The sequence below is a fragment of the Rhinopithecus bieti genome, unplaced genomic scaffold (assembly GCF_001698545.2).
Source record: "Rhinopithecus bieti isolate Rb0 unplaced genomic scaffold, ASM169854v2 scaffold_4129, whole genome shotgun sequence".
In the NCBI taxonomy this organism is placed as follows: Eukaryota; Metazoa; Chordata; class Mammalia; order Primates; family Cercopithecidae; genus Rhinopithecus; species Rhinopithecus bieti.
Window position 1 is genome coordinate 6,766 of NW_016804391.1, and position 23,687 is coordinate 30,452.

Consider the following 23,687-nt stretch of genomic DNA (forward strand, 5'->3'; position numbering starts at 1 on the left):
CCTCCCAAAGTGCTGGGATTACAGGCGTGTGACACCATGTCTGGCCTGACTGATTTTTTAATGTACATATACATTCCTTTAAAAATTAAAACTAGTCAAAAAATTAAAAAGGATCATGCTTACTGGAAGAGTGAACACATTCACTCTTGGCAAGTGTGTTGTCTTCTAAGAGGCCATGGAGACAGGGCTGGACTTGTTTCCCTCAACTCGTCCCTTCTGTCCTACACAGCTAAAGCACACCTTTGTTTTCCCTGGGTTACCGCCCCCAACTGGTGACACATGCATTAGCCAGGACTAGGACACTCACTTGGGCTCGTGAGGAGGTCCAGACTGGTCGACCAACTTGAATTCAGCAGCAAAGCCATGGGAGCGGGCGTACTCCAAAAGGCCACCCACAGGATTGGTGTTCAGGTATCTCACGAGCTCACCAATCTTCCTGACCTTGTTGGGCATCATGGATTCCAAGTTATCAAGTGACTCTGAGATCATACCTTCGGGCTAAAGGAGAATCCGTCAAACAGAGGAGCCGTAAACACTTCAGGAAATGTCAAGGGAGTCACTGGCAATCTCAAACCACTCAGTTGCTAAAAATGGCCTGTATCTTTTGAGTAGGAAAATGCCCTACCTGGTCATCAGAAGCCATGGAGTTGGTTGCCTCCCCATGCAGGGCCTTCATGGCTTCCTCTGCGGCCATCTGCTTTGCCACTTTCTTGCTGGGGGCACTCACACTGGGGAAAGTTTGGGCTCCCACTGCAACACAGTACTGGAACCTGACAGGAGATGAAGCATGTAGAAGGATTAAAATGATTTTGATTGAGGAGCCTGATCTAGCCTTTGCCAGGCTGCCATCTTCCACTACTGGTAATTTCCTTGAACACATCACCTCTGTGCAGTCACATCTCATGCAGTCACTTCTGCCTTGAACAGCCAGTGTCTCTTAGCCTGGCTGAGCCCTTTCAACATTTAAGCATCAACGTAGTTTCACCTCTTCCAGGAACACCTCTCTTGAACATGTGAGTCTACAGACCCACAGGCAGAGAGCTTCTCAGGTCCTGTACCTTTCTGTCCCCCCAACAGTGAGTGACCTCCAAGCCATGAACCTCCCCAGTGCTTGTAGAGAAGATAGAGTGGGCCAGGAATTCCCTTTGAATTCCTAATCCCTAATTCTCTGCCTCACAAGCAGCAACCAGGCCCTCAGAGCCCTCCTTACCCCATTTTGAAACAGGAGAAATTGGTCAATCTGCCATCCCTGAGGAGGCAAGGAGGAAAATGTGTCTCTTTTTCTTTTTGAGAAAACCTCAGCTGGATAGAGGACACGTGGGACATACTTGGGCTCATGGGCAGGGCCTTCTTTGGACAGGAGACGGAATTCGCAGGAGTTCCCCAATTTGTGCATACACTCGAGCAGTGTGGTGACGGGGCTCTTCCCAGAAAAGAAAGATGTGGCTGAAGGGGTAGGGGTCTGGGACTCTGTGGTCTACAGAAAATGAGAGACAAGAAAACAAAACTAAGAAAACACTGGTTAGTCCATCACAGAAGAGGGGATGGGGATGGGAGACTTTCTTCCCACCAACTAACTGTCAATGGGTTGGCTTTCCAAAGTTAAAGGAGCTGCTGGGGCTCTCATTCTGTATCTTCCAAGAGAGGAGATTGGCCTCAATAACCTTTCAGGTCTCTTTCAACTCTGAAATTCTGTAAATCCTATTATGTTGGGACAGGAGCAGAGAGAGGAGCTGGGTATGAGAGGAGGAAAGATGGGCTGGCGAGGTAGGGTAGAGGGAACAGTGGGAAGCTGACTCCGAGATAGTGTCAGTTCTTTAGGCTGGCATTACTTCAGGGGAGTCAGTTACAATCCAGACACTGACAGGGAACTGATAGCCTCCCAGATGGCAGGAGGACACCTACCTTCTCTGATTCTTTTTCTGTGGAATAGTGGGATGATTCTTCTGATTTTCCACTGTCCTTGGCTTTGGCTTCCTCTAGCAGAATTGTCATGGCTTTCATAGCTGCATCCTGCTTGGCCACTTTCTTGCTTCCAGCTTCAGCTGGGGGAAACTCTCGGCCATTGATGACAACCTGGAATTTAAATCTTGACGGAAAGTGATTAGATGTGTGAACAGGAGTCTAAGTCATTCCTTCTGCCTTCTCCAAAGAGACCTTCAACCTGGAATTTTCTGCTACGCTAAGGGACTTTTGACTTGTGGGCGAGATGAAGAACAGGCCAAGGAACTCCTTCCTACTACTTAAGGCTCAGCCTGTCCTTTCTTTTTGTAAACAAAGCAGCCAATGACTCTTTCCCCATAGCTCAGTGAAGCAAACATAGGCCACAGATTTTGCATTAGGAAACTAGCTCCACGGGAAACCCACTAATCCTTCTTTTTTTTTTTTTTTTTTTTGAGAGCGGAGTCTCGCTCTGCGTTAGGCTGCGAGTACATGGCCGGATCTCAGCCTCACTGCAAAGCTCCGCCGTCCGGGTTTACGCCATTCTCCTGCCCCTCAGCCTCGCCGGAGTAGCTGGGGACTACAGCGCCGGCCACCTCGCCCCCGGCTAGCTCTTTTGCTATTTTTTAGCTAGAGACGGGGTTTCACCGCTGCTTAGCCAAGGATGGTCTCGAACTCCTGACTCGTGATCCGGCCCGTCTCGGCCTCCAAAGTGCGGGTTACAGGCTTGAGCCCAGCCGAAACCCACTATCTCTTAACAATGAATTAACATAAATCCCCCACACACAAAATTGATGAGCCAAAAAACGCCAGTACAGTCTTGTGAGCAACCAAAAGACCTTCATTCTAAAGCAACTGTGATAGACTGGCTTCCTCAAGGGAGGGTCCTAAAAGATAGTGAAGGCTTCTTATAATCCAGCCTCACATTCCCCACTACCTAGGGGGTCAGGCATCTGCCACTTATTAGTGGCTGGCTTTTGTCCCTAGACCTAAATCACTGTAGTTTGTTAAGAATCACTCTACAGCTCCATTTGTCTCAAGCTATTTTCTACATAACAAGGAATTTCCCCTTGTTATGTAGAAAATAAAAAAGCATTTGTTCTAGGCTTCTGGACTTAGCCTAGGTTCCCCTTTGTTCAAGCGTTCAAATGTGGTGAGCTCTTTGCTCAGTCTGCGATTTCATTTAGAAAAGTAGGTCTTTCTTATTTCCTAGGTCTTCTTATATATTTGAACATGGCACCAATGTTTCTTATAGTGTGAGTCCAAAGAATGATTAACCACAAAATCCACTGCTTTCCTCCAACTCTAGGGAGGAGGGATGGAGACAAAAGAGAATGATGGCCATCCAGTCTCTACCCCAAACAATCCAGCTCTGGCCTTGCCAGCTTTTGAACAGACACATCCCCTTTTCTTAACAGCTCTTCTGAAATGCCAAATTGTTATCATGAAGACAGTCAAGACAAGGAATAAGGGCCCTAGCCAGGAATCTACACCCCTAGAAATCAGGCTATGTAAACATAAAGGTCAGTGGAATTCTCCCCCATCCTACTGGCTCTTTCTTTGGCTACAGCTGCAGCCACTCAGCTTCAGTGGTTTTGCTCTCTGTTATGCCCTTCAGCAGCTTCTGTTTTCCTCAATCTGTCCACTGGCCTATTAGGACCTACAGTGTAGGGCCTGACCAGCTATCTGAGTGAGGTAATTGCTGACTTCACAGCTCAGGAGTGGCAGCAAGTGCTAGCCCACCCATCTGTGCAGAGGTGGTGTATAAAATTAGAACCACCACCTTCAATAGGCAGGCAGGCAGCCGTGCATGCGCTCCTCCATCCTTTCGCCCCAGCAGCTATGCAGAGGGGGGACTGTGGACCTGCAGATGCTTAGCAGCACAACCCACTCCCCACTCTGTGTATACAGCCTGCCCCACCCCACCTGCTCCTGCACCTCTCTCAGAAACAGCTTAGGGAGGAGGGGAAGGCCTACAGAAGGGAGTTAAGTCTTTATTACCTCTGGCCTTAGGAGGCAGGCATGACGTTGATGCATGGAGACCAATCTTTTTTTTTTTTTTTTTCTGAGATGGAGTCTCGCTCTGTCACCCAGGCTGGAGTGCAGTGGCACCATCTCGGCTGACTGCAACCTCCACCTCCTAGGTTCAAGCATTCTCCTGCCTCAGCCTCCCAAGTAGCTGAGATTACAGGCAAGCACCACCACCACCAACTAATTTTTGTATTTTTAGTAGAGATGGGGTTTCACCATGTTGGCCAGGCTGGTCTCAAACTCCTGACCTCGTGATCTACCTGCCTTGTCCTCCCAAAGTACCAGGATTACAGGCGTGAGCCACTGCCCCTGACCCTCAAGACCAATCATTTCTCTTTTTTTGAGACGGAGTCTCGCTCTGTGGCCTAGGCTGGAGTGCAGTGGAGCGATCTCAGCTCACTGCTACCTCTGCCTCCTGGGTTCAAGTGATTCTCCTATCTCAGCCTCCTGAGTAGCTAGGACTACAGGCACGTGCCACCATGCCTGGCTAATTTTTGTATTCTTAGTAGAGGCAGGGTATTACCATGTTGGCCAGGTTGGTCTCAAACTCCTGACGTCGTGATATGCCTGCCTCGGCCTCCCAAAGTGCTGGGATTACAGGCATGAGCCACCGCGTATGGCCAAAACCAATCATTTCTGAAGAAGCTTCATTACAGTCAACAGAGTCAACCTCCCCCTTGTTCAGCCAAGATTCTGGCTGGTCCAAGGTCTATATTCCCTGTTCAATATCTGCAGAAAGGGCCAATCAAGGGGGATTTAGCTAAAAGGCAGAAGGGAAGGAGGAAAAGATAGGCGCCACCAAATGGCACTGCTCACAAACCAGCCAAGACTGCGTCAGGAGCAAGAGCACCTGACCCCAACCCTAGGTACAGTCCTGGGTGGTCTCTTACCGAGGTTCATGGGGTGGTCCACTCTGCTCTATCATGTTGAACTCACAGGTTTGACTAGCGAACTGGGCATATTCTAACAGCCCACTGATGGGGTTCTTCAGCTGGCACTCTGTCAGTTTCTTGTAGGGTGAACACCGTGGCAAGCCATGACTGTAGAAGGAGGGCATCTCCATGATCGCTCGAAACTCACCTGGTGCTGCGCGGATACTATTCAAGTCATCTGGGATGTCATCTGTGGCCCACTGGCCATTTTCAAAGTCAACATACCCTGCTTTTGAGGGGCCATTGTTATGAACAGGTGGTTTCAGTCTTACTGGTTCTGGTCTTGCCTCCTGCCTGTTTTCTAACTTTATGACAGGTTCCTGCCCATTCTCCACTTTTTCGGTGGTTACCATGTTATTGGAGGCATTTGATGTGGGTATATTACAGGTGAGGAACTCTGTGTTTCTTTTGGTCTCAGGGATTGCAGCTGGAGCGATTTCAGGAACACTGTTCGTATTTCTCTTGATTTGCATCCTCTCTCGCTTCTTGTCTGTCAAATGCCATATGGGAGGGGTTGTCCCTTGTCTATAGACATCCCCCTGCCTTTCCATGTCAATTAGCACAGCATTTATATCTCGGGCCTTGGTGAGGCCAATATTTTTAGCTAAATTCAGGGCAGAGGAGTCAGACACATTGAAGAGATAGTCGCAGATTTTCTCCTTGATCTCAGCCATGTCAAAAAACTCAAGAGGATCTTCCAAGGCAGATGTGGAGTTTCTGTCTTCAGGTTCCAAACTCGGCTCTGAGTTTGGGGCTCCTTGGCTATGACCGTCTGGTCTTACCACTCCACTGTGCTGGTTCCAAGCCTGAGCTGACACTGCGATAAAAGGCTCAAGATCTTCTGAGACAGATGTGGAGTTTCTGTCTTCAGGTTCCAAATTCGGGTCTGAGTTTGGGGCTCCTTGGCTATGACCGTCTGGTCTTACCGCTCCGCTGTGCTGGTTCCAAGCCTGGGTGGAGACCGCGATTTTCCACAAAGGGGGTGTTCCTGCCTCTTTCTGTAGCTTGCCCTTCTTTGCCAGGGAGTATAAAACTCGATTGATTTCTTTCTTTGGAGCCCCGAGTTTCCAAGACAGATCATGTGCTGTGGTGGCCTTCCCTTCCCCAAGCTCTTCCAAGAACTTTAAGATCCTTTGTTCCTGATCTTGGTTGATACTTAGTTCCTGGAAATGTGAGGAAAGGCAATCAACACTTCTCCGTGGCAGAATCCTGCCACGTGGTGAAGGATGCTGGAACCCTCTCTGGAGCCCCTGACTTCCGAGATGCACGCACCTGGGGACACCCCTGATATCCACTTGCCTGCCTCTGGTACTAGAGGCAGGTAGTACTGGAAACCTTGGCTGGAGTCCTGGGAGGGAAGGTGGCAGTGACAGTGTCTGCTTTCTAATCACCGGCGCTTCTGGGATCTGTCCCTTGAGAAACTCTATTTGCTTAAGCAGGAAACTATTGGGGGAAGATCCTGGCCCAGGCTGCTGGTATCTGAGCTTTCTGTGCTCATAGCCTTGAAATGGATGGGGGTAGTATCCGTTGAGGGAATACCCCTGCAGAATAAGACAGCGGAAAAGAAAATGAATTAGGGCTGCAGTGGTGAACCTGTGGAGGCCCCTCCCTTTGCTGCCTGTGGAACAGCCCTTGATGGGCTGAGAAGGCAATTGAGCCATGGGCTTATGACTCAGCTAGGGTGACTCGCCTACCTCCTAAAACCTGTCTAGGGGCCTGCCAACAGGAACACGGAGAGGGAGGGGGGCAGGAGGCAAAGCACGCAGAGCTTCCAGGAGCACAGAGGTTTTGAGGCCTCAGCATAGCCTCTCCAGCAACCTAACTTACTTTTCCCTTTGACGGAATTTAAGGGAGCTGAGAAGGAAATTTTCTAGTCAAAACAATTACCCTTTTAAAATTAGAACAACAAATAAATGTTATTTTGTTTTGAAAACAAAAACAGAAACCTGAAATAACCAGTACAATCACATGAAATAACCAAGGGAGACGGGACTAGGGAAGGGACGAGATGACCTCTCCTTGAGTCAGGCTCACTGGCGCACAGCTAATGCACCTCTGCCCACCTGTCTCTAAGATATATCGTTTGGATGACTACGACAAAAGAATAAATCTGATTGGATCAAACTGAACCCCAGTCCTCCAAGGCTGTTAACAGTGCAGTAACAAAAACAACCTCCAGCTGGGAAAAGGCCACGGGACCTCAGAGTCATCTCTGTGGCTCTCCACTGCCATCCCGGGAGGATCAGAATTTGGTTTTCAGGGAGCTGGAGGGTTTCCTGATAAAAATGGCACCCTGTCCTCACTCTTCAGTGTGGTACCCAGGCTCAGAAGGGATGCCAGAGACTTTTGCCCAAACCACCCAGGCTCTCCTGGATGTGTGGAGCTGGCAGCATCTGCTCCTCAGACCAGCCCTCCTTCCCTAGCTACCTCCCCATAGCTGCTTCCACCGCATGTTCTTCTGAACCCTGACAGACAGGGCATAAGCAACCCCATGTTCTCATCTGCACATTTACCAGAACACCGAGCACCTGTGACCCCTTTCCCCACCCACCCACCTGCAAACCAATACTGTCTTCCCAGGGCTGTTCATTGGAGGGTGATGGAGCCAAGAAGTACTTATAAGCCTGGGGGTGTCAGTAAATACCTTGCTTCCTTTCCCTGAGGCTTGCAGACTGGGAGAAGGGATTCTGGCAACATTTGCTCACACTCACCACCCCCTCCTCAGACTCTCCTGAAGCCTGCACAGGTAGAGCTGGGACCCTTTCTTGCATAACTCTAGCCTTCTACTCTTCCACATCCTGACACATTTAGGGGATTTTAGCATTCTTGTCAATCACTCTCACGGTGCCCTGGCTACAGGGATCCTTAACCCAGTGATCTCCATCTCTACCTTTCTGCCACACAATTGGCTTGTCTAGCTACTCCTTCAATCTCACTATGACTGTAACCTAGGCCATCACACCAAGACCTCAAATCCTGCAACTCTTTTACAGCGGCTGACAAACTTTTTCTATAAAGGGCCAGATAGCTCTGCCACTGTAGCGCAAAAACAGCCTCACACGATATCCAAACCTTTATTTACAATTCATTTACCATGAAGTTTTATTTATAAAAACAGGTAGTTTGTACCTGTGGGCCACAGTTTCTTGACTCCTGCTCTTTTCTGATGGTGACTTCCCTGTGTTTCTACAACTTCCGCTCCTTACTCTGGTGAAACCTGCTCCTCGCCTGACCCTGGTGAAGCCGCCATTCAGTCACCCTGATTCTTCCCCACTCTGACTTCACATACCTCCTTACCCCACCTGGATCTCATGTCAGTTCCCTTCTCCACCCAAGGCCCACTGTCTCCTTTTTCTTCTCCAAAGCTTCCCAATGGTACTGGAGAAGGACCCTGACTTATGCTAACAGGTCCCATAAAAATTCCTTCTCTTCAATTTCAGTTGGGTCTTCGCTGTGTGGTGGTCAATTCTGTTTAACAAACATGCGTTAGTTCACTGTGGATTGAGCGCTCTTCTTTTAAAAAATTCTCCTCCCAGGGTTTGGTGACACAGCACCAAAGGTCTTTCACCTTTTTTTTCTTCTTTGTCCCTTTTTCCTACCCCTTATAATTTTTTAATAGCTACTGTATTAACAGATCCACCCTTTATATAATCAGTCTCCAAGGTTTTAAGGACCTCTTCTTCCTTTATAATTTATTTCCTAGGTTGCTTTAATCACTGCCCGAACCTAAACTAGCCCTCTGAATCAAAAACACTCAAATCTACTATGTCCAGCCACTACCTTGTGTGGGAGCTTAAGATCCGAATTTCCAACTATGTCGACAACCTGTCCACTTAAATATCCTGCCATAATTCAAGCAGCACATATTCTGAACCAAATTAATAGATCCCCTCAAACTCAGCTCCTTCTCCTGTAGTTCTTATTGCTAATGGCATCACTCTCCTCCTAGCCTACTAAGGCTAGAAACCTGAGTCATCTTTGCTGCCCGCCTCCTGGCCTCATCTCCTGGATCTAATCAGGTAGTTGCCAAGTCCCGCCTTGTCTGCCACCTCTGTACTGTCTCTTACATGTCTTCTTTCAGTTCCAGCCCCTCATTACCTCTTATTGGGCCACTGCAACGGCCTCTAATCTTCCTATCCCTCTACATGCCAATCCAGGTGGCACATCTCCCTCCACTGCCACCTATCACAACTCTGACCCTTTCCTTATAGAGCTCCTTAAATGCCACTTGCTTCAAGAAACTCCTTGATTCCCACTTTCTTCAGCCCTTGGGGTTTCCTCTCCTTGAGCTTCTCCCACTCAGTACCTGTTAAACCATTTACTTTACCTTGTATCAGAGTTACTGGATTTTTTTTTTTTTTTTTATGGCACACACAGATTGCAGTGCCTGAAAGGTAATTAACATTAGGTGTCCTACAAGTTATACTCAACTCTCTATTCTCAACATTCCCAACACAGTATTGATGAAGGGCTTCAGTTGATTCCACGGTGAGCTCCTGGGGATCAAGGACTATGCTTCAATCATCTCTGCCTCCCTAGCACTTGGCACTGATTCTCAACAAACATTTGTTGAATTAATGACTGCATGAACAAGATGCCGCTATGCGCTATGCAAGCAATCATATCTTCTTCCTTGTTCCTCCTGCTGCACCCTCACGCCCACCATATTGCTAGGAACAGAGGCAAATGTGTGTACAGAGTGAGTGCTGGCTCCCAGAGCTGAATTATGGGACTTAGGTGTTCTCCTATTAGCTCTTTGAATGACCTTGGCAAAAAAAACTGTGTTTCAAAGTGGCTAAAGTCAGTTAAAAGCTAAATGTTTTTTAAACTGCTACTCTTGACTCAAATCTGGAAAATATTTTAATGTCTGTCTGTAGAAGAGTTAAATTATGATACATTCATTCTATGGAATAGTACTTACACAGTTATTTTTATTTATTTTTTTTTTTTTGAGACGGAGTCTCGCTGTGTTGCCAGGCTGGAGTGCAGTGGTGTGATCTTGGCTCACTGCAATCAGGCTGGAGTACAGTATGATCTCAGCTCACTGCAATCTCCACCTCACGGGTTCAAGTGATTCTCCTGCCTTAGCTGGGATTACAGGCACGTGCCACCACACCCAGCTAATTTTTGTATTTTTAGTAGAGACTAGGTTTCACTATGCTAGCCAGGATGGTCTCGATCTCCTGATCTCATGATCCGCCCTCCTTGGCCTCCCAAAGTGCTGGCATTACAGGCATGAGCTACCGCACCCGGTCAGTTATTTTTTCAAAATGTGTCACATCTATTTGTATTCACCTGGGGATAATTTAGGAACCATATGTTAAATAAAACAACAAAAAGTTGTAGAATATGTACATAATTTTTTTCCCTAAACGAAAAGAGAAAATCCATGAATGTGTATGTGTGTGCACACAGGAATGAACACAGAGAAAAGAAAGGATATACAAATTTGCTATAGGATATCTTAGGGCAGTAGGGTTAGAGGGAGAGGGGAGATTAATTTTTCTTTTGCCCCTTAAATCCCCTAAAACCAAGCCACCACTGAGAACAGCCATTTGGAAAGCTACTGAATAGGAGAGCAAGAAAGTGAGCAAGCAACCCAAAGTGATCATTTCTAAATCTCTCAGCATCGCCTCTATGCAAATTACATAACAAGCCGTTTAACATTCATCTCTCTCCAAATTTCACTTTGATCTGGTCTCACTACCAGATCAAGAGATAAGCACTACACCCCTTTGCCTTTACCACACAGGTTCCACAGTGTCATACACTGATACCTGTGCAGAAATGCTTTTCCTTCAAGGCAGGCGTCCCTAATCCTTTCAAAGGAGTGGTATGTATGTATATCTTAACGAAATTGAGGTATATAATTTAGACACAGTAAAATTTATCCTTTTAAGTGTATAAATCTATGAGTTTTGACAATCGCCACCACAATCAAGATACAGAACATTTCTATTTCCCTAAAAAGTTTTTTCATGCCACTCAACAATCAACTTCTTTCTTGATACCCAGTCCCTGGCACCCACGGATCCACTTTCCATCCCTATAACTGTGTTTTTTTTCCAGAATGTCATATAAATGGACTCATAGAGTATGCAGTCTTTTGAGTCTGGCCTCTCGTGCTTAGCATAACGCACTTGTGAGTCACCCGTGTTGTTATCTGTAACAGTGGTTCGTTCTCACTGCTCAACAGTTTATCTGTTAACCTGCTGAAGGACATTTGTGTTTTTCCAGTTTTTAACTATAATTTACAAAGCGGTTAACAAGCTTTCTCCTACAGCTTAAGAAGGGCCATTTTTAACTCCCAGACGGCCTTCGGGAGGTGGATAGGGTACGCTGAGGATAGTGTGCGCTGCTCAGAGTCCGAAAGTTGTTCAAATGGGGCTAAAGCGGGGGTAGAGGGGCCCTAGAAGAAAGGGAGACGGGGTGTCTGCCTTGACATGGGCTCAGGCCTTCCTACTCAGATGGGGGCGCATTTTCCCTCAAGCCCTCTTCACTCACTGCTCCATTCTGCAGAATTAATAAGCAGGACACAAATTCACAAAATCCTAAATCAGCAATGCTGCTTGGCAAGACCACACACACACCCACACACAGACACACACACACACACACCCCACACACGCTCTAACACTCACAAGACGCACGAATTCCTAAACCAGCAATGCTGCTTGGCAAGACGACACACACACACACACACACACACACACACACACACACACACACACACAAAGACAGCACACGCTACGCACTCCAACACAAAGCCCGTGAGGTTGTAAGACAAGCCCAGACGGCGGCGAAGGTCCAGGGCCTGCCTGGCCGGCCCGGCTTACCTGCCGCGGGTTCATGGCGCCCGCGAGGCATTGCCCGACCCGACCCGCCGGCGGCACGACCCTGGCGCGACCGCTGGGCCGCGCCAGCCCCTCGAGGCCCCCACACCCCTGCTGCTCCGCACTGCAAGTGGCCCGAGGCGTCGGCACGGGAAACTGCGGGTCTGCGAGCCGGGCCCAAGATGGCTCCGGTTCAATTTCGCTTTCGTTTCCTCGGAAAGCCTTCCCCTCCGGAAAGTTTGGCCAAGAGGAGGGGCTTGAGCAAATCTTGCGCCAGTGCTTGGTTTCAGGTCGGTTGCAAGTCGAACCCCTCCCTTGCATGAGAACTACGGCAGGAACTTTTTTTTTTTTTGTGACGAAGTCTCGCTCTTGTTGCCCAGGCTGGAGTGCAGTGGCGCAGTATCAGCTCACTGCAACCTCTGCCTCCCGGATTCAAGCGAGTCTCCTGCCTCAGCCTCCTGAGTAGCTGGGATTACAGGCGCGCGCCATCACTCCCGGATTTTTTTTTTTTTTTTTCCCAGTAGGAACAGGGTTTCACCACATTGGCCAGGGTGGTCTCGAACTCCTGGCTTCAAGTGATCCGCCCACCTCGGCCTCCCAAAGTGTTGGGATTACAGGCGTCAGCCCCCCGCCCGGCTGGTACTCTTCTTTAGGAAAACCGCCATTCCAGTACTGAGCTCCTAATTCCCCGCACAGGCCTTAGGCAGAGCAACAGAAAAAGGCACGCAAAACTTCAGGCCAGAAACAGCATGAGGCCCTGTCCTCCCTCCCTCTGCGCCAGTGCGGTGGTGGCCGCGTCGCCAATGTGGCGGGGTAGGAGTGGGGGGCGGGAGCGCAGATCTCTTCAAACGACGAAGGTCCCCACCGTGGGACCTTGTTAATGCTCCTACTATGTTACAAACTTAAGCAGATGCCAGCCAGTAAAAAGTACCAGGAGTAGCAACAGCAGCAGTGAACAATTTAGGATCTAGGTCATAAAAATTATCCCACCAGGCAATGGTTAAGTACTTTACATCTCCCTTAATCTTCACAACAGCCCTCCAAGGTAGGCATTATTCTCACTTTGCAGGTGTAGAAACCGAGGCTTGACTAAGGCCACGCTGCTGCTAAATTCAGGTCTGAAGGCGGAAAGCTCAGTCTTCGGGGCTTCTCTACATTCATTCAAATTACACCATTACTTTCAAAAAGATAACTTTTGTTATCTGGAGGGACAAAAGTCAGATTTGCTTCATGGTCAGGATTCTTCTTTCTTTTTTTTTTTTTAATTCGGAGTTTCGCTCCGTCGCCCAGGCTGGAGTGCAGTGGCGCAATCACCGCTCACTGCAAGCTCCGCTTCCCAGGTTCACGCCATTCTCCTGCCTCAGCCTCCTGAGTAGCTGGGACCACAGGCGCCCGCTGCCATGCCCCCGCTATTTTTTTTGTATTTTTTAATAGAGACGGGGGTTTCACCGTGTTAGCCAGGATGGTCTCGATCTCCTGACCTCGTGATCCGCCCGTCTCGGCCTCCCAAACTGCTGGGATTAAAGGCTTGAGCCACCGCGCCCAGCCCCCTGTGTTTAATCTTAACTTTACCCCCCTGCTTCTGAGATTACAAGGCAATCCCTTTATACCAGTATTTCCAGCTGATGCCCTTTTATGGTGTTAGTCACGCCAAATTAACATTCCCTTGCAGGCTGGGCTCTGTCTTCCTTCTGGGCCTTTGCACATTCTATTCGTTGGCCTAGCATGCCTCCTCAACTGCTTCCAGTGAAGCAACCTTTCAAATCTACAAGGGAGGCCTTACCCACAGCAGGTAGAGGGAGGGGAGGGGGAGCAGGTGCTGTTTGTGGTTTCTTACTCCATGCTTCTCGAGTTACTGGGCACCTATCCCTAAAAGGGCACTTGTACATTCCGCTAAAAACGCCCCATTCGATCATTTAACAAAACTTTACTAAGCACCTAATTATGTGGCAGATACTGTGTTAAGCACCCAGGATATGACACAAATAAGAGTGCCATCCTTTAGCTAGTCTGGTGGGGAAGATGGATGCCTCAGTAATCACAATTATCATTTCTTGTTCATATATCTGCCTCTAGAATTGTCAAGTCATCTCCTCGGGGGCAGGCAGCATATTTTATATCCCTATTTCGCCTTCAGAGGGCTGGTTAATTGAAAGAATAACAGACCACTCAGTAGGTATAACAAGGGCAAAACAATCCAAAGACAACTTCACAGGAGGTAACAAAATATCAAACATATGAAAAGGTCCTCAACCCCATCACATCAGAGAAATGCACAGTATAGCTACAGAAAGCTACTGTCCATTCACCAACAGACAGCATTAGCCAACTGATCAGACCAGTGGCAGCAAGGATGCAGAGCAGCTCCTAGTCACTACAGGAAACCAGTTTACCATTATCTAGAAAGGTCTGACTATACACACCCCAAGAAGTTCATAGTTGCATTATTTATAATGTCTGTAATAGCCCCCAAACTGGAAACAACCCAAATGTCCATCAAAAGTAAAATGGATCAATAGTGGCATATGCCTATGATGGAATACGATACAGCAACAAAAATGAAAGATCTATGCATGCAACAAGGTAGCTAATTATCTAAATATGATACTGAGTGGGAAAAGCCATATGTATACTATATGGTCCCACTTACAGAAAGTCCCAAGCCAGGCAAAACCGAACTATAGTATGCTCTGCATAAAAGACAAAATGAGACCAGGCACGGTGGCTCACACCTGTAATCCCAGCACTTTGGGAGGCCGAGGTGGGCCGATCACGAGGTCAGGAGATCAAGACCATCCTGGCCAACATGGTGAAACCCCGTCTCTACTAAAAATACAAAAAATTAGCTGGGCATGGTGGCAGGCGCCTGTAATCCCAGCTACTGCAGAGGCTGAGGTGGGAGAATCGCTTGAACCAGGGAGTCGGAGGTTGCAGTGAGCCAAGATCGTGCCACTGCACTCCAGCCTGGGGACAGAGCAAGACGTCTGTCTCCAAAAAAAAAAAAAGACAAAATTGTGGTTAATTACTTCGAGGTAGAAAGGTGGGAGTTTTGACTGGGAAGAAATATTTTGGGTACTGGTGATGTTCTAGCTCTTGACTTGGGTAGCAGCTACATATGTTTGCTTTCCAATAATTTAATTATACATTTATGTTTTATTCACGTTTCTGTATATATATGCTGTATTTCACAAATTTAAAAGCTAAAAACAAACAAGAACCACAACAAACTCTTGCTGTTGCAATTCCAGTCCACTTCCCATGTTTTTTTCCCTTCGTTTAAGTAACAGGAGTTATATCTTACCTCTGCTTTGTCTTCAGGCAAGACAATCTGAAAGCCTTTAACCCTTCTTCAGAAATGATCCAGAAAAGCTTTAATCACAACTACTGTGTGAGGGAAACTGGACCGCTGCTCCCCCCATCCCTTTTAATCTAACATAGGACTCAGTGGTGAAGCAGTGACCTTTCCTTAACAGAAGGTCAGTTTATGCCTTGAAAGAACAACTCCTATTGTCATTTAATCTTAGCAGCTCAAGTAACTGCAGTCTTATTCATAAACGTTTTTTCTCCTCCTCCTCAGTAATTGTTTTAACTCCCCCAAGGTTGAGAGGTGGTGATGTCTTTTTTTTTTTAAACTGTTCTATTGTAGAAACCTGACAAGTTGGATGAAGGTCTTTAAAAAGTAAACAAAAGTAATAGGTTTATTTCAGAAAATACAGACCAGCAAACACAATAAAAATCACCCATTGTTAATTCATCATTCATCCGTGCCTACCCTTTCAGCGTTTGTAAAGGCACCACCAACACTCAAAGGCACCGCCAACACATGGGTGGTCAGTCCTCTCCCAAGGGAGGAGCTCTTCCTATAAAGAAAGGCTCACCTCCCCAGGGGCCTGTGAAATGACCCCAGATGTGTCTATACCACCTAGGGTTACTTATTAAAAACCACCTAAATGATTAAGAGTTACTCTCTAAAAATGAAGCACTCAGAAACTCAGTATTCTCAGAAGTCTGGCTTCCACATAGCTGTGCCAAGCTCTAGCTCCATAACTGCATTCAGGGGGTGAGACTTCCCCACTTACAGGAAAGGACATGCTATTATCAGGGTTCCTGAGTTGGTTTTGTTTTCCAATCCCTGCCATTTTTGCTTTTTAACTATAAGTAACTGTTAGTCTGGCTTAGTAATTTTTTTTTTTTTTGAGACAGAGTCTCACTCTGTTGCCCGGGCTGGAGTGCAGTGGCCGGATCTCAGCTCACTGCAAGCTCCGCCTCCCGGGTTTGCACCATTCTCCTGCCTCAGCCTCCCGAGTAGCTGGGACTACAGGCGCCCGCCACCTCGCCCGGCTAGTTTTTTGTATTTTTTTAGTAGAGACAGGGTTTCACCGTGTTAGCCAGGATGGTCTCGATCTCCCGACCTCGTGATCCGCCCATCTCGGCCTCCCAAAGTGCTGGGATTACAGGCTTGAGCCACCGCGCCCGGCCAGTAATTGTTAATTTGGTTTGTTGTGGATCTTCTGTTTAACCTTACTGCGTGCAGGGATACATATTTACAACAGTCTTTTTTAGTCTATAATTTCCTATAACCAGACTTTACTACACATATGGGCTATATCCAATTGGAACGTCTATCTCCCTGTCTACTGTAAAGCAGATGTCTGCAAACTCCTTCAGTATTTGCTCATACAGTGATACTGGGACAGAAATATACTGCATGTGAATGTATCCTAAACAATCTGCAACATATTATCAAAGAAAGTAATAAATTACTCAGTTATTTTTAAGTACCAGGGCATCATTTTAGAATAACTTTTAGGAAACGCATAGCAAGCAATTCAGAGTTGCTAGGCACAAATTTATTGCCCTCCTTTTTTGTTACTGTTGTTTCTCCTCAATTCTTTATCATTGAGTTTTTTATTTCACTAAAACAGCTCCTAACAATCAACATTAAATTTCTTTTTTTTTTTGAGACAGAGTCTTGCTCTGTTGCCCAGGTTGGAGTGCAGTGGCGTGATCTCAGCTCACCACAACCTCCACCTCCCAGCTTTAACTGATTCTCCTGCCTCAGCCTCCCAAGTAGCTGGGACTACAGGCATGCGCCATCATGCCTAGCTAATTTTTGTGTTTTTAGTAGAAGTGGGGTCTTGCCATGTTGGCCAGGCTGGTTGTGAACTCCTGACCTCAGGAAATCCGCCTGCCTCAGCCTCTCAAAATGCTAGGATTACAGGCGTGAACCATTGCTCCCGGCTACAACTGGCTTTTGAAGTTACAAGAAAGCAAGAAGTGTTGCCGGGTGCAGTGGCTCATGCCTGTAATCCCAGTGCTTTGGGAGGCTGAGGCAGGCAGATCAACTGAAGTCAGGAGTTCGAGACCAGCCTGACCAACATGCAGAAACTCCATCTCTACTAAAAGTATAAAATTAGCCAGGCGTGGTGGCACATGCCTGTAATCTCAACTACTAGGGAGGCTGAGGCAGGAGAATCACTTGAACCTGGGAGGCGGAAGTTGCGGTGAGCCAAGATCGTGCCATTGCATTCCAGCCTGGGCAACAAGAGCAAAACTCCATCTCAAAAAAAAAGAAAAAGAAAAGAAAGAAATACTTCAGGTACTCCCAGAAGAAAAAGAGGTATCTAAGAGCTATTAAGTGCCTTTATCCAATCCAGTAAGTTATCTAGTAACAAAGAAAAAAAGTCGTATTTATCAACTATATGTGCCAGGCTTAAGTATTATATAATAAAGATATAACATTTGTAATAATATTACATATGTAAAATAATACTAATAATAATGACTAACAGGCCTGTGTACAATCTTTTGCAAGTATGTATAACCAATAAATGTACATTCAGTCTGATAATTACCCCACAGGGTGACCCTATACAACTTGTGGTTTTATACATTATATCCTGACACCCTTAAGCCGCCTCTCCGATGCTAGATTGGTCTTGGATGCAGCACCTGACTGACTTCTGGCCGGGCTCTGGCCAACACAGGCGTTCAGCTACTGGCCTACATTTGGGTTCTACTGAGTGGGGACCGAAAGTGGGAGATCTCCCATCTTCTTCTTCCCTAGGATTCAGATCCAGCCTGTGGGGGCTGCTCTCAGTCCCAGCCTCATGCAAGAGCAATGCCCCCATCTCCATGGCTTGTAGAAAACAGGAGGGGACAATCACAGTCCTGTCCTGGGCAGGCTCAAGGCAGCCACTGCCCTGAGTTCTACAGTGTTTCTCAGGGAAATAGGCTGATTTCACCAACAGCCAATTTGCGGAAAGTCAATTTGCCAAATGGTCAATTCCTTGAATAACCAATTTACGAAACAACCAATATGTTGCATTTACTTTTTTCTTAAATCTCCCTAGTCTTAATTGACCAGTTTTTATTCTGTCTTCTTAATAGAATTTAGAGGAAATGTGCTCTGCTGTCTCCCTGCTGCTGCAGAGCAGAAGATTGAGGAGAAAACTGAGGAGGCAAAGGGGTAGGATGGAGGGGCTTTTGTAGAACTTTCAGTGAACTGGTTTTCTTGGAATTTGACAGAGAGCCATTTCCAAGTGACCACTTGTCTTTAAAAGCGTTTCTTTTAGTGTTGGCAAGTTCAAAAAAATTTCCATCTACACACACAGAGGAGAGGGCCATGTGAAGACAGAGTAGAGAATGATTTGAAGATGCTGGCCTTGAAGACTAGAGCAACGTGGCCGCAAGACAATCAATGTCAGCACCCACCAGAGGCTGGGAGAGGCAAGGAATGGATTCTCCCCTACAGCCTCTGGAGGGAGCACAGCCCTGCCAACATGGCCCAGTGATAGTGATTTCAGATTTTTGGCCTCCAGCACTGTCAGATAATAAATTTCTGTTGTTTTAGAACACCTAGTTTGTGGTTATTTTTTACAGCAGACAGCCATGGGAAACTACTACAGCATCTTTGCTGGGCAGTACAAACCAGGGAGCTCCAAGTCCAGGGCTGCCAGAGGCTTTGCTAGGCCAGACAGGAATTTCTGCATTTGGGTACATCAAAGGGAAAAGGCCAAAACAGACTAGATGTCATAGATGTACTTATACACAGCCATGATGTCCTTTTTTTTTTTTCAATCAGACAAGGTCTCTGTCACCCAGGCCAGAGTGCAGTGATGCAGTCATGTCTCACTGCAATCTCAAACTCCTGGGCTCAAACAATCCTCCTGCCTCAGCTTCCTGAGTGGCTGGGACTACAGGTACATACCACCATGCCTGGCTAATTAAAAAAATTTTTTTTCGTAGAAATAGGGCCGTACTATGTTGCCCAGGCTGGTCTCGAACTCCTGGGCTCAAGCGATTTGCCTGCCTTGGCCTCCCAGAGTGCTGGAATTACAGGCGTGAGCCACCATGCCTGGCCACATTTTTTAGTTAAACCAAACAGTACACCCTTCTCATTATTGTCCAACAGAATTAGAGCTTTTAGTTTTGTCTGATTTCATTTTTTTTTCTAGGAAGATACCATTAATTTATATATTTTAAATGATGAAAATAAATCATCTGTGAAATAAATAAATTTCCAAGGCAATAAAATAAAATGCAGACAAACTTTTAGTAAGATTGTGTTTTGTGATTACAACCTCCTAACCGGTTTCCCCGCATGTACTTTGGCCTCTTTTCTATCCAGTCTTCTCGACACAGCTGTGTGATCTCTGAAAACCAAAATCTGATCAAAATCTGAATTCAAGAAAATTCTAAACTAGCAATTAAAGGGGGAGGGGGAACACAGGGAGAGGGGTTCCAAGAGGGGACAAGGGAGGCTTCAGCAATACAGATAAGGTTCTCGTTCAGGGGAAGGTGTTAGGTTCACGCACTTCATTTCATTATTATATTTCAGTGATACGTATATGCTGCAGGAATCTTTTATGCAAATCAAATATTTACATTATTAACAAAAAAATACTTTGATGGCTTCCCAATGCTCTTAAGATAAAGGCAAATATCTTTACACAATGGCTCCAAGGCCTTACATGGCCTAGCCCTGCCACCTTTCTCCCTTCTGTTGGACTATGCCCCATCTCTCTGTCCCCCAGCCTCCCTGAGCCTTCTTTCCCTCCCTCTAGATTGCCATGCTCCCTCCTGCCACATACTTGCCCCTCTCTCTGGATTATTTCCCATCCTTTTCACTATACTGTGATTTGCCCTTCAGATCTCTGCATAGTCCACACTTCTGGAGGACGAGCTTGAGCTCTAACCCCTACCCCCTCACATTACATGCTTTCAAAACCCCCTCCTCTCTTTTGGAACATATTTACATTTGTAATTTTACATTTCTTCATGTGGTTTTTTTTGGTAAATATCCGTCTCTCTTACTACAAGTTCCAAGAAGCTAGGGTTATACTAGTGTTTTGCTTTCAGCGTGCTCAAAATATTTACTGAAAACTCAACATGCGCATTTCCCTCAAGAGACAGTCCATAGCTTTCAGACTCCCAGATAGATCTGTGTACCCAAATCGAAGGTTAAGAGGCACGGCTCTAAAGACTTTGTTCTTTCCACTGTTGTACTTCAACTCTGGCTTATGTTTTCCTGACCTGGCCTACTGCCCTCTCCAGCACTTCTGTCTGGAGTTCTAGTGGATAATGGGTATCTCAGAGGAAGGCTAAAGTTCCCAATATGGAGTACAGTAAAAAGTTAAAAACTACAAAGTGATGAATCCCAACACGGCTGCCTAGCCAATGGACTGGAGTTCTACCAAAACAATGACTGGGGCACTATTATCCTGACTCATAGACACAGTGAGAGATAACTTACCAAAAGCCCCTGCAAGCATCCTGTCCTGCTTGTTGCTTAGACAGTGCCTAGTCCAGATAACACTGGCCAATAAGTAGCATTTGGAGACTTTGATTCCCTAATATGGGACAGAGACTGTGAGTTTTAAAAACCTACCTCATCCCTCATTGCCACCCCCAAAGCTTACATCTCAGAGCCTAACTTTTGCACTGAACTGGTTCTCTGCTGGGCAGTAAAACTTCTGCTTAGCATATCAATCTTTGATGCCAGAGTCTAGATTCTTACTGTAACAAAGTTCAAAGAAGGCAGGCATTGTGGGCAGAGGTGGGATTCTGCATGAAAGTGATTGACGCTAATGATCACCTTTCCCTCCTAAGCTGATTAAACCAACATGAAACCTCTTCCAAACAGGAAGATGTGAGAGGATACTTAATATAATAAAGGCCATCTATCATAAATCAACAGCCAATATCATATGTAGAATGGAACAGTTAGACACTACCACTCAAATGAGAAACAAATAGGCGGGCTACCATTTCCATTGCTATTTTCCTTAATTCTAAGATGCACTGCTTTTTACATCCTAACATTTCTGATATTGGAATATGAATTATAGTATAAGTATACATTTAATACAGTGCCCCCCAAATCTGTTATTAAATCAATAGCATGTCCTTATGCTCAATGGTCTTAAAATAAAAGAAATATGGTATTTAACACATGTTTACTATATATATTTAATATATTTTATACATATGGAAATTCTTACATATTCTACATTACAAAACAAAATAAGAGATAAACTATTAAAAGAAAACAGATTATTTGCAGATGATATCATCATAACCCTAGTTGATCCAAGAGGATCAACTGAAAAACTCTTAGAACCAATAACAGTCAAAGAATATGGTTGAATATAAGAGAAATATATAAAACACAATAGCTTCTTTATATGCAGGGAAAATTACCATATTCTCAATAGCAAATAAAACATTAAAAAAAAGAAATATCTAGGAATAACCCTAAGAAATGTGAAACGCTTACACGTGGAAAATTACAAACTCTGCTGAGGAATATGTCTTAAATAGAAGGACATACCAGTCTCAAATGTGATGGCAGAATACTTTATGAATGCTAATTAGTACCAAATTAACGATTTACTGCAAATACTATGAGGTTGGAGCAGGAAGGAGTGGATACCTGACAAAATGATTACTCTAAAGTTCAGATGCAATTGATAGGTCATTGGATGGGAATAAATAAATAAGGTTCAAGTGCAAGAACAAACAAAACAGTTTTTTTTAAAAAGAAGACAGCTATGCTAATTAAACCAAGGCAGCACTGGTATAAAGCAAGGGTAGAGCTTCAGACTAACAGAAAAGAACCACCTCCCTCCAAACAGAGCCTAGTGTGTGCAGACATCCAATGCATGAGGAGGAACCAAAAAGAGCAGTGAGAAGTGGGCTAACTGGATGGCTATTTGAAAAAAAAAGAGTCTAGGGTCTAGCCTTATATTAATAAGCCAAAACAAATCGCAAATGTATTGAAAGACTAAGTGTAAAAAAATTAAATAAAAACACCAAGAAACAGGCTGGGCGTGGTGGCTTATGCTTGTAATCTCAGCACTTTGGGAGGCTGAGGCAGGTGGATCACCTGAGGTCTGGAGTTTTGAGACCAGCCTGGCCAACATGGTGAAACCCCATTTCTACTAAAAATACAAACATTAGCCGGGCATGGTGGTGGGTACCTGTAATCCCAGCTACTAGGGGGGCAGAGGCAGGAGGATCGCTTGAACCCGGGAGGCAGAGGTTGCAGTGAGCCGAGTTCGTGCCACTGCACTCCAGCCTGGGCGACAGAGTGAAATTCCATCTCAAAAAAAAAAAAAAAAGAGGCAGATAGTGCTAGTGGCCTATGCTAGAACCATGCCTCCCTTTCTGAGAGTACCGTGATTCTGTCCACTTTCCTAAGAAGGCCAGGTTCCCTCCCCAGCCCCAGAGGAAGGATGTTAATTAATCTAATCTAATCCAGTATTGAGGGTTCCACTTCTTTTGCCAGTGATACATGTGAAACATTTGTGACCAGCAAACCACAAAAACAATCTGTCTGGGGCTGTCTGAGAGAAAGGGCTCCTCGCTGGGAATAAGTGATGTCCAGAGGATGGCAAGGCAGCAGGCTGGAACACTGCTGGGTTGCTGAATCAACCATCATGGGAACTGCTCTATCTGTACGAACCAACACAACACTGCCTGAAAGACCAAAATACTCCTGATGATGTCTGAGAGGTGGGCTAACCTGTGATTTTATTGACTTTTTAATAGCTTTCTATAATTTTCAAGTTCTTTTTAATAATAAAGCATGTATCACCCTCAAAATAAGAAGAGGAAGGTTAATAAGAACAACAACAACAACAACAACAACAACAAAAAAACCAACTACTTACTGCATGAATCTTGCCCTTATGAAGCTCACAGTCTAGTAATGGGAACAGTCATGTAAATAACTGACTAGAATATGTGATAAAACCACAATGGGATGCCACTTCACGGCTACAGAATGGCTAAAATAAAAAAGACTCACAATACCTAATGTTGGTGAGGATATGGAGCAAACTAGCATTTTTGTATACCGTGGGAACATAAAATGGTACAACCATTTGAGAAAACTGTAAGGCAGTTTCTTCTAAGGCTAAACCCAGCATTTATATTCCTGGGTACTTACCCAAGAAAAATGGCCACAAAATGATTTGTACAAGAATGTTCATAGAACCAGGAGCTGGAGGATGGAGGGAAAGAGGAGCTGTTAATGCATATAGTTTTAGATCTGCAAGATGAGAAAGTTCTGGAGATTTGTTGTACAACAATGTGACTATACCTACAATGTGACTATACCTAACACTACTGAACTGTACACTTAAAAATGGTTTAAGGGCTGGGCGCAGTGGCTCATGCCTGTAATCCCAGCACTTTGGGAGGTCGAGGCGGGTGGATCACGAGGTCAGGAGTTCAAGACCAGCCTGGTCAAGGTGGTGAAACCCCATCTCTACTAAAAATACAAACATTAGCCAGGCATGGTGGTGGGTGCCTGTAATCCCAGCTACTTGGGAGGCTAAGGCAGATAATTGAATCTGGGAGGTGGAGGTTGCAGTGAGCCAAGATCGTGCCACTGTGCTCCAGCCTGGGTAACAGAGCGAGACTCTGTCTCAAAAAAAAAAAAAAA

General features: G+C 45.7%; 1 protein-coding gene across 2 annotated transcripts in view; it reads right to left on the bottom strand.

Annotated features, from left to right (window-relative positions):
* Positions 1-303: 303 nt before the first annotated feature.
* The window catches only part of LOC108526807 (double-stranded RNA-specific adenosine deaminase), a 31,093-nt gene continuing 7,709 nt past the window's right edge, over positions 304-23,687 (bottom strand). The window contains exons 1-6 of one of the 2 annotated variants that reach the window (XM_017867695.1): positions 11,741-11,989; positions 4,863-6,445; positions 1,906-2,089; positions 1,329-1,477; positions 626-770; positions 304-498 (exon numbers count right to left, since the gene is read on the bottom strand). In XM_017867695.1, the coding sequence (XP_017723184.1) occupies positions 304-498; positions 626-770; positions 1,329-1,477; positions 1,906-2,089; positions 4,863-6,445; positions 11,741-11,755 (2,271 nt within the window). In that variant the 5' untranslated portion in view covers positions 11,756-11,989. Of the gene's footprint in view, positions 499-625; positions 771-1,328; positions 1,478-1,905; positions 2,090-4,862; positions 6,446-11,740; positions 11,990-23,687 lie in introns of those variants that run through there. The other variant, XM_017867693.1, reaches the window with a different exon arrangement.